General features: G+C 35.4%; 1 protein-coding gene across 2 annotated transcripts in view; it reads right to left on the reverse strand.

The window, feature by feature from the left end:
• Nucleotides 1–238: 238 nt before the first annotated feature.
• LOC144443172 (ubiquitin-like modifier-activating enzyme 6) overlaps nucleotides 239–12,704 on the reverse strand; it is a 179,940-nt gene continuing 167,474 nt past the window's right edge. For both annotated transcript variants that reach the window (XM_078132550.1, XM_078132549.1), the window contains one exon: nucleotides 239–1,825. In XM_078132550.1, coding sequence (XP_077988676.1) covers nucleotides 1,705–1,825 — 121 coding nt within the window. In that variant the 3' untranslated portion in view covers nucleotides 239–1,704. The remainder of the gene's footprint in view (nucleotides 1,826–12,704) is intronic.

Raw genomic sequence — 12,704 nt, forward strand, 5'->3', positions numbered from 1 at the left:
GTGGCTTTGAAGAGCTGGGTAAATGGGTCTTGATATTTATCATGACTGTGGGGTGATCTGCAATTGGTGTATGGGGGTAAACTTCATTTATTTTTGCTGGCCTTGTGGTGAAGCATGGGTCTAGAACGTTTTCTGTTCCATTTGTATTTCTGTGGGTTGGAAATATTACAATCTGAAATCAGACAAATGGAGACTGCAAGGACTGTAATGATTACTTTAATTCTAGATCCAGTAATGAAGTAAGTACAGAAATCACTACAGTTCATTCCTAGACTGTTAATGGAAACTAGATGTCTATTTTAAACATATACTCCCAACAATTGCAATCATTTATACTCCCAACAATTGTTAATATAGGGGTACTATGTATTATATCATACACACGCCAAGTTGAACTAAAAAATACGGAATTTATACCTGGATCAATCTACGTCATGACAATGTGCATCTATGTCAAAACAAAGTGTGTCTACCCCATTGGTTCTGCCGTGTTCGAAATATGAGACAAAACATTCCAAATTGCCATTACTTTCTAGTTTTTTTCTTTGATATCATTGGCACAAGCATAATTATGTTATTCTCCAATATTTTTCTTCACTCAGCTGGAATATACTCATGACCTAAGATTCTCACTACTTGTCTAGCAACCTGTAGTAGCAACACCCCCTTAAGCCAATCATATTTTCTGTGGTTGATCGAAGAAAAATGTTTGGAAATAACATCTAATTATAGCTCAGTTGGATAAGAACTTTGTGTTTATTTATGAATACTAAATGACATAATTGATAAGGACTTTGTGTTTATTTATGAATACTCAATGACATAATTGATAAGGACTGTGTGTTTATTTATGAATACTCAATGACATAATTGATAAGGACTTTGTGTTTATTTATGAATACTCAATGACATAATTGGTAAGGACTTTGTGTTTATTTATGAATACTCAATGACATAATTGATAAGGACTTTGTGTTTATTTATGAATACTCAATGACATAATTGATAAGGACTTTGTGTTTATTTATGAATACTAAATGACATAATTGGTAAGGACTTTGTGTTTATTTATGAATACTCAATGACATAATTGATAAGGACTTTGTGTTTATTTATGAATACTCAATGACATAATTGATAAGGACTGTGTGTTCATTTATGAATACTCAATGACATAATTGATAAGGACTTTGTGTTTATTTATGAATACTCTATGACATAATTGATAAGGACTTTGTGTTTATTTATGAATACTCTATGACATAACACACACACATACACACTTGGACAGAGATTTTAACATGTCTATTGATGTATTGAACCTTACATTGAACTTGTAATAGCATTGTGATATTACAGTAAAAGTATACACTATTTCACTTTGTTAAATCTAAGGTCAAACACTTAGTGAGTCTGTCTTTAGATATCAACTGTTTAAAATGATTATTCACTCAGTCATGTTTATATAATAATTGCAGAGTTGTTATAATGTCGTTGATGTTGTCAGGAAATTGTGTTCTCAGCATAGCAGACAGGTTGGTTATCAATTGATGTCCAAAATCATCTTCTAATTCACATATTTATTCCTTGTGTTATGACACAACTGTGATGGCCTGTGCTGTGGTATCTTGGCTGTATTCATACATAGATGGTTGTTGTCTAGTATCATGTTTACTACTTGTCTTTATGGCAAGGACACAGAATTTACTTGCCAAAGTAGTACCTAACAGGTGGCCCTGGAACATCCTCTCCTGCCTCACTATCAAATGCTACAGTCAAGTCCATGTAATTTTGACTGTCAGAAGGTTTTAATAGTTTGACCATTCTACAAGAGAAAAAGAAAAACAGTATTGTAATTGTAGCAATGATTCCATTCATTTTAACTATTTATTTCTAAAGTTGATGATTTCAGACTTTTGAACATCACCAGCTTTGACTTGTAATGTATTCTATTTACCACATTATTAATACACTGCATGCATTTTACTCTTTTAAAAGTTTTATCCTGTGTACATTTTTCTGGGTTTTTTTTCATAACATACATTTTCCTGATAAAGGCTGTCTGTGAACAGCTGAAACACTGGGTAGTTTAAAATAATAGTTCAACAAGTCATTGAAAATGACATACTCCCCGCTATGATTGGGTTTTAAGGAACTGGCAGTTTATGTTGTCATTTTCAAACCTGGTTAAATTTGTTTGGCCTCATAATGGTTGTTTTTGATATCACTACTCTGTTCAAGCATGTCTGAGATATGACTTTGGACATGAAAACTGCACCAACAAAATGGCTGCCAGGCAGCCATATCGGATTGTATCACAATGAAAATGGATATGCATATGTATGTCACAGAACACTGTGCTAATAGCAACTTTGAATGAGATCTGTTCAAGCATGTCTGAGTTATGGCTTTGGACATGGAAAATTCGCAAACAAAATGGCTGCCAGGCAGCCATATTGGATCGTATCACGACAACAATGAATATGCACATGTATGTCATAGAACACTGTCCTAATAGCAACTTTGAATGAGATCTGTTCATGCTTGTCTGAGTTATGGCTTTGGACAGGGAAAATTTGCAAACAAAATGGCTGCTAGGCGGCCATATTGGATCATATCATAAAACAAATTGACGTGCATATATGTATGCCATAGTATGTTGCCCCTGTACCAAGTTTGAAAAAAATTGGTCCAGTGATCTCCAAGAAATGTCTGCAGACGGACACACGGACAGACAGAACCCAATCGATAAGTCCCCGTCTGGACTTCGTCTGGCAGGGACTAATATAAACTTTATTACTTACTTACTTAACAACATGCTGTGGAAAGCATGGTATAGTAAACACAATACAATACAATACAATACAATACAATACAATACAATACAATACAATACAAGACAAAAATACAATACACATTACTTGTCTGCTGAGGGGATCTTTCGAGATGTATCTAAAAGAAATTTGGCAAGAGGAAGTTTATCATCTGAACCTAGAATATACAAAAATTTCTCTTGACTGTTTAAAGTGTTAAAATAAGCACATTTCAAAGATATCAAAGAAAATAAAACCTCACTCTCATTTTCGTGTTGTGGGCAATCAATAATAAAATGAAATTCATCTTCAACCATTGAGGGGCAATACTTGCAAAATCTTTCATTGGCAGGAATTTTCGGCATACACCTTCTACCCCAACTCTATTTGTAAATGAAAATCAGAGACTCTAAATTTTGTAATTAATCTACGACAAGTGGGATTCTTAATCTTGATTAGGTAGTTTTCTAGTTTGAATACAGATTTAAAAGTTGTATAAGTTCTAAGTTTGTTTTTATCACTACCATTTCTTCTAACATCATTAAATAAATCATTAAACCAAGATTTACAAAAGTCTTTGCATAGATTATCCTGAATTGTATTAAGGGTAGAATTAAAATTACAAATACAAGACCAAATATTGCTCTCGCTATATTTATCAAGCATATCTGTTATAAAATTTCCCCAATTTGAATAACGCATGGAAGATAAGTATGCTGACTTTAATAAACAATCATCACTAATAACTAATCTATGCCAATACTTCAACATATGCTTAATAACAACAAAATTAACAGGAAAACACCCCAATTCCCCTATAATACCATTAATTGGAGCTCTCTTAGAAACACCCAATAAAAATCTATAAAAAGAGTAACTAATCTCATCAAGAAAATTCTTCTTTTGATTTATTTCGCAACCCCAGACTTCGCAACCATAAGTCATGATAGGAACTATTAAACGATCAAAAAGATCTAAAGCTATATCAACTGAAATACATCCATCAGAAGATACGAGTCTACATAAACTGAAAAGAGCTTTCATGGACTTTAATTTCAAGTTACAGAAATTTCTTTTAAACTTACCATTAGCAGAAATTATAATACCCAAGTAGCAATATTCCTTAACATTATCAATTGAAATTCCATTTAAATGAAAATTAACACTTTTAATCAAATGGTTGCTCTTATTGAAAACAATGATTTTAGTTTTCTTGATGTTTACAGTTAATTTCATAACTAGTATGCATTTGCAAGCAAAAGCTTAGTTCCAGGGCACAGTTGGGGACATGAAGAGGCAATCAGATGATGTTTGGATTGGTGTAAATTGGCCGATAGTGGAGATATTGAGGGAAGGATAGTGTGGCAGTGAAACAAGGTTACATACCTAAGGGTTGGGAGACATCTGGTATATTACAGGATCATGGTAGCTGTAATATGTTTGCATGACATGGGCATTTCCCAATAGGTGAGTGTGCAGATTTGACATAGATGTGGTCTATTAGGGTGGTTTTGAGTGTGGTAGCTGTTTTAACAACTTGATTGAATTGGAAGCTGGACATGAATTTCTCAACTGGCACAATTTTGGAGACGATGTAGAAATACAGAGGTCGATGTTGATGTAGAAATAAGTAGCATGATTTTATATGATTGCGTCAAAAGATAGTACACGAGTTCAACTCTCTTCATGACACTGAAGAATGCACATCGAAAGTCTGTTGTAGTATTGACACATACTCAGAGTTCTCCACAATTTTGAAAAATTAAGGGGTGCCCTAATTTGCATATCATTAGCATATTTCCAGATCATAATATTAGGAAGTGAAAAAAGTTTCCAAAATCAAAACTCCTATTTTATTCATTCAGCAAACTAAAATTACTGAAATGTGTTGAGATCACCAATTTCCAAACCTTTAACATAATTGACAATGTAAAAATTTCAGGAAGGAGTTTGACAGTTACACAGACGATGTTACACATACAGTAATGTTGGCAAGCATGTTTTACACACACAACACATGGCATTGTTGATGTACATGTATTGAGTTTTGAGTTGTTGGTTTCACCTTGTAAATGTGCATGTCATTCACAAAAAATTAATTGAAAACAATTCATTTTCCTTTATTTCTCTAAAATTTGATATATTTTTAATTTTCATGAATGGAAAATCATTTTTCATCAAAATTTGCCGGAAATACGTACATTTTTAATGTGACGAATTTGGGCTAAGAATAACCGAATACGTTCAGTGCAAATGTACAGTAACAAACATGGCTGCCACATCGGAGCTACCTCTTGGTACTACGATCGCGATTCACATCCAAACGTGATCATTTAGGAAATTAATTTTACCATGGAACCGTATCGGAGTAGTTATTTCTAAAGAACATGTATAAATAATATCATAACTAGGCAAAGCCCATAAGCTCGCTTAGGGTAGATTCATTTGTGACCGGCTGCCTAGGCCAGCTAGAGTTCATACATTTGATTTGGGTCATTTTCCAGGGGTGTTGACAATCAAATATATTTTATTGAATGACATCTAATTCTCTGACAAGGACGAGAAATAAAGAAAGTCAACACTCTATTCAGTTGTTGGTTCAAAAACCATCATAGCCATTAGATTAATATCATTCATTGTTAATCAGCCAACTTATCATAGACCCTCCACCAACATACATTGGTATTTGGACAAATGTTTTTTGTTGACATGTTGCCGAACATCACGATTTCTCAATTTAACTCAATGATTTAGGAATGTTACTGTACCAACAAACATAGGAAAGTAGTTGTTGTTAGAACTGGAGTAAGGTCCAAGCCTCGATAGTACGTGAGGAAATCGTCTCAAACTAGCGATACAACTTTCAAAATATAACTTGACATGTCTTCATTTGTTAGAGTTATACAATTCAAGACGATTTCTCGGACGATGTTACCACTGTAACGTATGGCTGGCAATGATTTGCTTCCGGGTTAGTGCCTCGTGCATCCGGGTACTTGGGATTATCGCCGTACGGAAACTCACTTGTCGTGCATTACCACATCAGTAATTTTGCCACCAATATTGATCGTACAAAAACAAAACTCCATAAATGAACCACAAAGTACTTTCCCTTTCAAAATGTGATAATTTTAGAAAGAGTATTATCATTTTTATTGACGACTGACTCTGTCAAAAATCGTCCCATACATTTCAGTTCAGGCATGCGAGACTTCTCACTTGATCGTGTGGTGCGTATACTGTAGGAGGGGTGGAGAATTTGGATTTGAAGTTTACAACCCTGTTTCGAACAAATATTTGTCATTTGGGCACACAATGCATAGAATTAAGACTACAACACATATTACATTGCTTGTTTGACGTCAATAGTGTCTTTTGAAAAGTTGCACTTTACCTAAAGTCTCGCGGACTAATTTCCAATATGGCGTCGGTCATAATGCTCATTAACATATTCATTTTTTTTTAAATTACAAAAAAAAAATCATAAAAAATAGAAAAGAAGACGTGCTGACTTGAAATTAACAAATCTAAGTAAGCTACCCTCTGTGCATCAACACACCAGATATCAAAGCAATCTGATAAAAGGTTTCAAGGAGATGATGAAAATGTCATTTTTGGAAAAAAAATCATAAAAAATTGAAAATGGCATGAACAAATCTGAATAGCCTCCCCCCAGGGAACATGCACACCAAATATCGAAGTATTCTGGCTGTTACTTTCGGAGAAGATGATGAAAATATAAAAGTTTGACGGACACCTATGATTCAGTCTACTCTAAACCTCCTTATACCCCCTATACCTAAAGCTAAAAAGTTCATGATAATTTATGTAAAGAATTTGTAAATCTTGGTTCAGGGAATTATATAATGACATTAGAAGAAATAGTACTGATAAAAGCAAATTGAGAACATATAGATTGTTTAAAACAGATTTTGTTTTTGAGAAATACCTTGTTCATTTTAAAAACAGGGTTCGTACACTTAAAGCAAAACAAAATTCCAGGACTTTCCAGGGGTTTTTCGTCAGTTTTCCAGGGGTATTTATATTGATTTTGGCCATTTTCCAGGGGTGTTGACACTAAAGTAATGACTAATTAAAACAAGCGACCTATCGGTCAGAATAGCTCCGCTATATTTTTTTTAATTTTTTTTTTTTATTTTGGTGACATGTAGAAGTGGTTCAGTTCTTCAACTCTTTACTATGCAGTTTTGTTTTAGGGATGCAATAAAGTGGTTAGTGGTTTCATATGATGTCTCACTATAAAACACATTTTACATAGAAGTTGGTAATGTATTGTACTTTTATACCAGTCACCATTTTATAACAAAAATTTACTGTTATGAAAAATTGCACAAAATCTCAGAAAAAAAAATGACTGGGAAATGCACACAACAAAAAAAAAAAAATGTTCTAACAAATTTACCAAGTCAACAACATTCAACTTGTACTAGTTGTAGTAGATATATATATAGGGAAGAAATGTATTAATCGCCATCTTAGTTTCCGTACGGCGACAATCCCCAAGTACCCGAAAGAGAGTCATTCTCAGCCAACAGGGTTTGACACTGGAGTAAAAAAGTCACTATCCTACAGGACTAGTAAAATTGATAACGTAGTAGTCCTGCAAAAAAATTGGTGGTCCTATCTTTAAGTGCTTTCGCTTGTTCACTTAGGCTCTTCATCTCTCTTAGTTTTTGCTCTACTTCTAATTCACTTTTCCAAACCCCATATTTATTTCAAACCGTGTGTTGTAATTGAACTGTCTATTTCTTTGTAGTTGTTTGTCCATCATCAACTCCTTACTGTAATTTTATTCTCTTTTTTATGTTTTGGAACTTCTTCTCTTTTTTTGTTGCTTTCTGTGAGTAGTTTGTCTTAATTGGAGGGAGGGGGGAGTAATAAGATGTTATGTGGTCTTATTTCTAGCTTAAATACTACATAACATTTCTGGTACACATTGATCTAAATATTGCATTTTTAAAAGACAAAAAATTACCTTCCCATGGAGCAAGTCTTATAGTGTTCTCCTTAGTGCATATTAGAATGTATTTACAACATAAAAATAAATAAATTTGAAGGTTACCAGCAGTTACAGCAAAATTGTGTTACTAATTACATGTACAAGTCACCTCGTCTATTTTCGTGTCTATGTACTTCCGGGTTGACATAAACGTTAAACGTGATACATATAATTACTAAGAAATGACAAAACCGTTCGCAAAATAAAGTTCAGGATTTTAATTTTTCAAACTGAATATCAATATCCACTACACATTCAATAACTGGTTTCGCGTATTTAGAAATGTGCCCCAAAACATGAACACGGAACACGGAACACGGAATCGTGTCAGTAGCCCCTTCTACACGGCACTAAAAATCCTACCTGAGGATGGGGCTAGTGTTACTAAGTTAGCAGTTTCATTGTAGGCTGTAAGTTGTACCGGTAAAAAAAACGATCATCACATCATGTAGGAAGTACAAAATCATAGAACACGTTGTTTTCTTGCTGAATAAATTCACTGAAATAACAACACGGTCAAATTGCGTCTTCGATTTTGACAGCCACCATTGTTATGATTGAGCTTCACTTAGTTCCGTTGAACGTGGCCGGTCGAACGCTGACATCCAATTTGTACAGTGTTTTTACAAAGGGAGCTCGTCAATTACCTACCGAATAATTAACTCAGAAACGTAGTTTAAATACTAACTGATCTAAAAATTACTGTTCAGAAAGACTACGCATCCGTACGTACATAAATACGAATTCATGCGACAAAGATTTCAACTTTACTACTTGTTACAGTGTAGAGGCCAGCCTTACCCTTATTATACACATATCATCGTACAACTAATTTTATTGGCTATAATATTAGCTACATTTGAAAGGTCTCATTTGATTGGCTCATCCTTTGCTATTCCCGTTTTCAAGAGACACCCCGCCAGAATAAAGTGCCACGTAGTACAGCAATGGCGCGAGATCGCCTGTTGGGCGACTTTCCCACCGGGTGTGCTTTTCGAAAACTACACAACACATGCTTTTATGACACGGAATCATAGAAAATCTACCCCGTTTCCAAACTAATCGTGTAATTTTATCGCGAATAGACAACCAGAGTTGGTCAAAATAGCAAATTAAAAATCAAATGAATTTTACTATGACCGTGAATTCATCATATAGCCGGTGGTTTGAATTCTGAGCTCCCTAATATACCTATCGAAAAGTCACTATCCCGCCGGACTGCCTGCAATGGACATTTTCGTAACCTTTACTGGTCCTTACAGAAAGTTACTTGACTCGCGGAATAGCGGACCAGCGTGTACGTGTATGTTGAACCCTTGCCATACGTTATAGCATAGACCCTCCTGGTTACAGTGGTAACACTCGTTCGTGTTCGATTAAGTGATGAAATGATCTTTTTTTAATTTCTTTTCATCACAACAACAAAATCTGCGCGATCAAAAGTGTTGTAAACTAAACCAGAAAGAATTATCGGGCTGGCTAAACTTCTCGATGAACTGGAGTAAGGTCCAAGTCCAAGTAAGCCCCGATAGTACGTGAGAAAATCGTCTCAAACTAGCGATACAACTTTCAAAATATAACTTGACATGTTAGAGTTATACAATTCAAGACGGGTTTTCACTCGAAAACAACAATTCTGTGAATAATGACACTGAACGCAGCGATTTCTCGGACGATGTTACCACTGCACTGTAACGTATGGCTGACAACGACTTGCTTCTGGGTTAGTCCCTCCTGCATCCGGGTACTTGTGATTGTCGCCGTACGGAACTACCACATCGGTAATTTTGACGCTGTAATTTTGCCACCAATATTGATCGTACAAAAACAAAACTCCATAAATGAACCACAAAGTACTTTCCCTTTCAAAATGTGGTAATTTTAGAAAGAGTATTATCGTTTTAATGACGACTGACTCTGTCAACAATCGTTCGATACACTTCAGGCATGGAAGACTTCTCACAATGATAATGAGGTGCATATACTGGAATGAACCATTCTGTAGGAGGTGGAGCAGGAGAATTGGATTTGAAGTTTACAACCCTTTTTCGAACAAATATTTGTCATTTGGGCGCACAATGCGTAGAATTAAGACTATAGCACATATTACATTGCTTGTTTGACGTCAATAGTGTCTTTTGAAAAGTTGCACTTTACCTAAAGTCTCACGGACTGATTTCCAATATGGCGTCGGTCATAATACTCATTAACATATTCATTTTTTTTTCAAATTTCAAAAAAAAAATCATAAAAAATAGAAGAGAAGACGTGCTGACTTGAAATTAACAAATCTAAATAAGCTACCCCCTGTGCATCAACACACCAGATATCAAAGCAATCTGACTTGAAGTTCCTGAGGAGTTGATGAAAATGTCATTTTTGGAAAAAAAATACCGCCAATGGCGTTGTAGCACAACTGTAGTTTTTAAAAATGTTTATCCATATGCTAGTCTATGTTGCTATGGGCGTGGTCTTGTTGCTAGGAAAATTTACATACATTTTTTGAATGTTTATTCAATTGTCTATTAAACCCTGTTGTTATCTTTGTGAAATACACCACCGTTTGGCTGTTGCTATGGGCGTGGTCATGGTTACTAGGGTATTTGCATACATTTTTTGAATGTTTATTCATCTGTCTTTCTATTCCTGTTGTTATCTTTGCAATATACGTGATTATTTGGCTGTTGTTATGGGCGTGGTCTTGTTGCTATGCAAATTTACATACATTTTTTGGATGTTTATTCAATTATCTATTAAACCCTATTGTTATCTTTGTGAAATACACCACCGTTTGGCTGTTGCTATGGGCGTGGTCATGGTTGCTAGGGTATTTGCATACATTTTTTGAATGTTTACTCACTTGCTTACCAGATGATGTTGTTATTTGACCAAAATATACTGCCATTTGGTTGTTGCTAAAGGGTGTGGTCATGGTTGCTAGGGCCAATTTTGTCAAAATGTTTTTAAGAAAATCTGCAGAATAACAGTTTCAGAAACATCTTGCCAAGTTTCAGACTAATTGACCAAGTACTTTTTGAGATATAAGTTTTTGACCAAAAATGAACATTTTTACACCTAATTTGCATATCACTCATGGAATCATGGTATGCTTAATATTTCTTCGTCCATACATCCCTAGATACATTCCCATTAAATTTCAGCCCAATCTGCTCAGTAGTTTTAGAATTAAAGATTTTTAACCAAAAATACACATTTTTAGCCCTAATTTGCATATCACTGATGGAATCATCCCGTCATGAACAAATCTTACTTTACACCCCCTTAAGAATGTTCCCACCAAATTTCGCACCAATCTGCCCAGTAGTTTCTGAGTTTAAGTTTTTTGACCAAAAATCACATTTTTTGACCCAAATCACACACCTGTGATGCGATCATTTTGATTTGAACAATTTCCCAACTAGACACCCAAAGTAATGGACCCACCAAATATCGTGGCAATCGGTTCAGCGGTTTTTGACTTTAAGTTGTTTACACACACACACACACACACACATCCACACACACAGACAGACAGACGCCGGGCGATCCCTATAGCACTACTGAACAAGTTCAGTTGTGCTAAAAATCATAAAAAATTGAAAATGGCACAGATCAACTTGGCATGAACAAATCTGAATAGCCTCCCCCCAGGGAACATGCACACCAAATATCGAAGAATTCCAACTGTCACTTTTGGAGTAGAAAGTGAAAATATAAAAGTTTGACGGACACCTATGATTCACTCTACTCTCTATACCTCAATACCCACCTATACCTAAAGCTACGCTTTCAGCTTTCGCTGACAGCGGAGCTAAAAAATTTGCACTGCTGAAAAAAAAACTGATGCAGGACTGACAGTAGAAAGAAAAAATTGCTGTCACTCTGACTGGAAAAAAAAATTGCTCCCGTACCTACTCCCCCCCCCATCCCCCCCCCCCCCCCCCCCCCCCCCCCCCGAAATCAAATGGTTCTCCTCTAAGTAGCCGTTTCGTCAAGGTGGTACACTGATCGTGTAAGATTGAGTCGCAGCATTCATCAGTCTAATTCAGACATATACAGAAAAATAAATAATTTTTTTCTTCAAAATTTTGAATGAAAACGTCGTTTACGTTACGAAATTTCGAGCTATGAATAACTGAATACATTCATCGCTTGCGTCTCGATATTTATGTCCTGATGCCACGAGTTGCGGAACATCGCGATTTCTCAACTCAACTTGACCACTGACGAATGTTACTGTACCGAAAACATAAAACAGTAGTTTATTCTTTTAGAACATGTAACACAAATACCCATTTATCGACGACATAAAAGTCAAAACCGTACTTCCACAACCCAGAAATTCAACTGCACTTCCCTAGGCCGTAGTATTGCCATGCCTGAGTTTCTAGTAGTAGTATGTCGGACTCGTGCGCCGAACTTGTAACAATTTCTAGTCGTGGTTGATGATGTTTTGATACTCGCTACAATGTTACGATAATCTTGTTAACAGACCCACTGTTACCCCTGGCCGGGACTTTTACAATATCATGTCCCTGAAATGGCGACTGGGAGATGGAGTAGCAATATGCAAGATCGAAACAAACACTGGTTTTCCAGGGGTAGGGCACATTTTCCAGGGTTTTCCAGGGAGGGTTTGACCGTACGAACCCTGTAAAAATCCTGTTCATAGAACACTAGTGACTAAATTTAGAATTTCAGATTATAACATTCAAATGGAATTAGCAAGGCGTTGTACTCCTAAGATTCCTGCGGATGAAAGATTCTGTAAATTTTGTCAAAGTATGGTAGAAGATGAATTTCATCATTTAATTATTTGTTCTCATTACATAAATGAGAGAAAGAAACTTTTTTCTTCTTTTTCATTAAGT

This window comes from Glandiceps talaboti, chromosome 12, assembly GCF_964340395.1.
Source record: "Glandiceps talaboti chromosome 12, keGlaTala1.1, whole genome shotgun sequence".
Taxonomy (NCBI): domain Eukaryota; kingdom Metazoa; phylum Hemichordata; class Enteropneusta; family Spengelidae; genus Glandiceps; species Glandiceps talaboti.